Consider the following 6,000-nt stretch of genomic DNA (forward strand, 5'->3'; position numbering starts at 1 on the left):
ACAAAGAAGAATCATAGAACAAAATGAGAACTCTAGGAAACACCATATGAATATTTAGGCGTTAATTTAACTACTAAAATATCTCATGTCTCGACCCAAGATTCTAGCATCACAATTCCATTTTTGCCTAAATTGCGGAGTAAATGGGCTTTGAAGGTAAAAAACGTATATTATTATTTATAATGCCAAAAATTTACCCTTTCCATAAATTGGTTTTCGAACTTGATAATTATGTGTCCATCTGTTCTATACTTTAAACTTTGGTCATTTAAAAAATATTATTTTATATTTTATTTATATATTCTATCTTAAAATAATGTTATTAAAGGTGAATTTAAACATATGTCTAATTTTGTATCAATTTTTCTTAAAACATGCATCTATTTACGTTATTGTTACTAGTTATAAACTTAAAATATTAAGAAATTTCTATCACATGCGCGATGATTAGCGAAGTTTAAGAAGCGGTAGCTAAAAAAAAGATAAAACTTTAATAAAATACAAACACACCTTTATTCAAAATTATTACTTTTTATTTTTGTTATAATTAATATTTGTAGTGTTTTATATATATATATATATATATATATTGAGATTTTTAAATACAAGTAATAATATAAAATACGTTAACAAAATAAAAAATGAACTAAACAAGTTCCAAATAAAAATAATTAGTTTAATTAGTTAAATGGTTGTATTTATTTAAATTTGAAACAAATTAATTTTATAAAAAATACAGGACAAAATGGTCATATTAAAAATAAAAATAAAAAAATTGGTGAAAACAGGATAAATACCGTAATAGGATCCCTCCTAGTAAAACTATGTGCTCAAAAGCTAAATATTTAATCTCACCAACAAGTCTTTTATTAGTCCATATAATTAATATGGCTATCATAAAATTAATTAAACAAGTAAAGTCAACTACATTAACTTTCATTTATAACTTGTTTATTGTCTGATGGGTTTAAAATAAAAATTATTTAATTCTTAAAATATATATTTATTTTATTAAATTTAAATTTTAAATATAAAAATTATTTTAATAATTTAATTTTTGAAATCCAAAATAATATTTAAAAATAAATAAAAACTCTACACAATAGTCACATTCCTTTCTAAAAGAGTTTTTAATTTTGACATTTTCATTGAATTTTACATTTTTTTTTGTTGGGTTTAAATTTATAATATATATGTTCAATAAAATTCATCATTAAAGTTAGGGACGACTCTAGGATAAGGCCAGTTACAGTTACGCTAGGACAATCTCATTCACGGGCACACTAACCAAAAAAAAATTAGAAACATATTCTATTAATGTTTAAATTTAGAATCTACTAAATTAAATTACTTAAATTAATTATATAATTCAAAATATACATTTTCAATATAAGAACAATCGGGCATGTCTTATTCGAAAGATGATGCTCCTTAAAACTTTAATAGACATACAAAAACATATTATTAATGTATTATGATTAAAGTCTCAACGATCAAATCGAATTGACAAACTCTAACACCAAAGTTTAAATATTAAAAATCGATTCGAACATAACAAAAACTGATTATAATTTATTTATTTATATATAATTAAAGACACCATCTTTGTCAGCCATTTTCATCTTTCATGGAGTAGTAATACCTGCAAAAACCATTAATAACATATTTCAAATTATAATTTTATTAATCTAACAATATAAATAAATATAATAAAAATTCAACTTACTTCCACATTTAAAATGATGGGGTACCCTACGACCACAACCTTCAATAAGCCTAACCGCTTTATTAACATCAACTAAGGCGGCGAGTTTCGGCGTAACAATTGGACAAACGCATTCCACGTGGCTGATTCTAACTCGAAGACAACATTCCGGCGACGGCATCCTTCCGAATATCACCGACTTACACGCGTTTACACCAATTCTCCTCTCTTCTTTGCACTCCGCCGCGGTTAGCACCGCCACTGCCTCGTTGAAATGCGCCGCCACTAACACCGCCATGAACAACCACACTTTGTAATTATAAACACCCATTTTTCTTTTCTCCGATGGTTGGATGTTGCCGGAGGAATTGAAGAAATTTGAAGATTATATAGAGGTTTGTTACCGTGTTTGATGGGCTGAAAGCTAAGAAATGAAATAGGAGTTGATATTTGAATTGACTATTGATTTGTATTTATTATTCACATTATACATTATACATTATAATTGAATTTGTTATTTTGTTTAAACTTAAACATTGTTTTGTTGATTTAAATACCTTATAATTCAAAAATATTTTATTATCCCATTCTCTTTTATGACATCGTTCAATTCATTACCCAAAATATTAAATTATCATCTAATTAATTAAATTATTATAATATTTTAAAAAACCGATCAAGATTTGAAATGGATTTTTAAGTGAAGAAATGAACATACCAAACCAAACCAAACCATTAATTAACCCCATAAAAACAAACATTTTACATTTATATATATTTAATTAAGTTTAGGTGTGGTGATAATTTTTTTAATAAATATTACCGTTATGCCCTTTTCTAGAGGGGAACATGTGGATCTCTTAATAGAATATTCTAATTGGGTGAACTGAGGTTGGTGAAAGAAATAATTAAGAAAATAAAAATTCAACAAAATAATAAGTGTTCAAATGAGAAATCATGATCAGTGTAGTGTGGAAGAAGACTAAAGCACTACATTTTTTTTTGTTGTAAATGAATTCTATTACTGAATATTATTCTATTTTAAAACATTGTTTTTGGTTATGTCTTTTAATTTGAATTTAAATGCAAAAATATTAAGAAACTAAATTTCCTTAAACACCAAATTTAAAATTTTACTTCATTCCTCATTTAATTTATTTAGTTTATTTAGTTTTGTAATATAATCTTACAATTATGATTCATACTTTAATTTAGGATATTTTTAATTATAACTAAACTTAAGAATATTAATATTTTGAGAAGACTAGAATTATCATAGTGGATCACACATTATGTATGAGTGAAACTTCTTTGCTGTTTCTTTTTTCTTTATTTTTAATTGCAGAATTTTGAGCTGTCAATGTCAATTTATATTGATAAGCTGGTTTTATTTATTTATTATTATTTATCAACTAAAAAAAATTGGAATAAAATATTTTAATGCAATTCATATACAAATTATATACAAGTGTGGATAGAGACGGTGAACTCGATTAATCTTAACCATTTAACTCTTAATCCGTTTATCTATCAGTGGAAAATTTGATTTGGAAGTACCGCAGGACGTTCATAGTGTTTAATAACTAAATATATTATTATATTGAGAGATTTCATTAAGCAAACAGGTTGAGCCGATTAGAGAATTAATTGATCTTTTTAGTATTTTCTTACTCATTAAAGTTTGTTATGTTTTTTTTATTGGTGAACATTTTTATGTTGTCACTAAATAACTCTAATTTATATCGTTTTGTATTTATGTTTTAAAAAACAATGCAATTAATCTTCATTTTTGAAAATAGTGAATTAATTTATAGGTCTTACTATTTACTTGTATAATACTCGGAGAGTTTTTCCATCATTTATGTCGGCACAATGAATTGGCCAACCAACTATTATCCTAAAGAATCCAAATTGCATGACTAAAATGAAGATCCAATTTTTTTCAATCACAAACATTTTGCAAAGATCAACTCAATCAAAGTACTTAAAATATCATTAATTATAGCCAACATCACCCATTATCAGAATTCCAAAGTAATTAAGTTCTAGATGATTCCCATAAACGAGCAATGAAGAAGAAAAATGGTTGAAAATATGTTAAAAAAAGGAATCTAGCACATGAAAATGAAACAAAATTTGAAATTGGTTTGAAAAGGAAGAATGTGACAAGTTAGGCGTGGTCTCTGTTTGGTTCATTTTTTCCCCTTGATTTGTGTCCTCACAGACTGACCCACTAAAGTCCTGTCTTAGTCGTCCCTCTTGTTTTCATTCTCTCAAAATTCAATACTAATCATTATGGGAATATGATTCCATATTTCAGAACAGACTAGAAGAAAGGAAAAATCGAGATAGAGTAATGATGTATTTAGGGAATTTTATAAACTATGAATTTGAAATTTTTATCTCTTATCAAACTTTTAGTTAAATCATAATAACACATTTATCAAATTCTCCAAGCGTAATTTTGACATAAAAGAAAACTAAAAAAATTAAAGGAATTATGCTCCATACATATGCGAAGATTTTTGTTTTTGTACATGATGATTTTTCGACATCCTTACCGACATCTATTTCATAGTTTTGTCTTTCATTTTGTTTTATTTTCTGATTTTTTTACCCTCCCACATTTATAACCATTCAACTTTTTTTTGTACTATTCTTTTCTTTAAAAGTTGACATATTAAAAAACAAGTATGCAATACAAGTTAGAATTTTTTTAAGGGAATGAAATGTCATTTTAGAGGTAATAAATTTTGGAAATTATTTTTGAAATCTAGGTCTGGTTAGGTTTGGAATTATTTAAATAACTCAAATTAATTTAACATTATTTCATTTTCATCTTATTCATCACATAATATTATTTAATTTATTAATTAAAATATTAAAATAATTTTTTTTTATATTTTTTTTTTATTATTTTATTATTATATATTAATACTCTTTAAATTTTTTGTAAAATGAAAATTATAACATTCTCAAAATCATCGTAATCATTAATTTTGTTCAATCTCTATTGAGTTTTTAAATAATCTCAATCCAATGAAAGTCGACTTATGAAATGACGACACCATTCTCTATTAAAAAAAATCACATATATATCATTACTCCATATAATATTGTTTGATCAAATACTATATATTCAGATTTTTAAGTTTAAAGCATATATAAATATTTTTTAATTCTAAAAAATGTGTTGGTTTGAATTCTAAAAAATGAAAGATGAAAAAATCTTTAATGCCTTGTTAGAAATTTAGGTATTTAAATATTTTTTTTTTATATTTAGATTAAAAGAAAGTGAGTTATTTAAATAAAAAGTAATAATATTAATGTAATAATAAATAAATAAAAATATATAATATTTTAACATTTTTATTAATGATTTAATTGTTAATAAAAGATAAATTATTTAAATAACTCAATATACACCAAATTCGTCTAAATATGTATATGATAAGCACATAGTGATTTGTTGACACATAGTGACTCCAACTTTTGAATTCGGATCTGCTGTCTCAAAGATAATGTCCCACTTGCTATCTCATAGGAGAGAAAAGATGGAAGAGAACAAAGAGAAAATTAAATATTAAAATAAAATGTTATATATATAATTTTTTAGGGTTTAAGATTTAAGGTTTAGGGTTTATAATTTAGGGTTTAGGGTTTAGAATTTAGAATTTAGAATTTAGGGTTTATTTCATATATATAATTTTTTATTTGTCTAATTTATCAAAATTAGATCGTTTTTGATAAATGAGACAGGAAGGGACAGCTTAATTTGGGACAGCATATCCTCTCCCCGACTTTTAGGCTGGAATGTTAATTTTGACAATTAAAAAAATAAAATAAAAATTTAAGTTTGGTGTTGTTGGAACTCATAATTGGAGAATAAATTTAAAATTTTACATTAAACCATTTTTGATTATAAATTATTAGAAATTTCTTCTTTATTTTATTTAATGGGCTGCTGCCCTGGGGAATATACTGCTCTAGCCCAGGGGTTTGCTGGACTTACCCCAGGGCCGACCCTAGTCAGGATTAAGGGGCTATAAACGGGTGAAACTCACCATGATCAAGCATCAAGATACCGCGTAGTGGAGGAGATTGAAGAAATCCTAACCGTCTTCCCAGTTTTTCATAAAATTGTTAATATAAAAATGAAGTTATAATCCTTATTTGCACGCGATTTACAGTAGTTTTATTCATCTTAACTTTGGTCATTTCAATAAGTTTCACATGATCTTAAGCAATTTCTTTACTTTCACACTATGATCTCGTGAAAAATTTATCAATAACAT

The 6,000-nt window shown here is 25.2% G+C and overlaps 1 protein-coding gene across 1 annotated transcript; it reads right to left on the minus strand.

Moving 5' to 3' along the window:
- Positions 1–1,443: 1,443 nt before the first annotated feature.
- Positions 1,444–2,111, minus strand: LOC124942850. The gene is made up of 2 exons (XM_047483420.1): positions 1,727–2,111; positions 1,444–1,642 (listed from the first exon to the last, which is right to left on the minus strand). The coding sequence occupies exons 1-2, from the start codon at positions 2,034–2,036 to the stop codon at positions 1,626–1,628; spliced, it is 327 nt and encodes a 108-aa protein (XP_047339376.1). The 5' UTR covers positions 2,037–2,111; the 3' UTR covers positions 1,444–1,625.
- Between the last annotated feature and the right edge of the window lie 3,889 nt (positions 2,112–6,000).

This window comes from Impatiens glandulifera, chromosome 6 (genome assembly GCF_907164915.1).
Source record: "Impatiens glandulifera chromosome 6, dImpGla2.1, whole genome shotgun sequence".
Taxonomy (NCBI): Eukaryota; Viridiplantae; Streptophyta; class Magnoliopsida; order Ericales; family Balsaminaceae; genus Impatiens; species Impatiens glandulifera.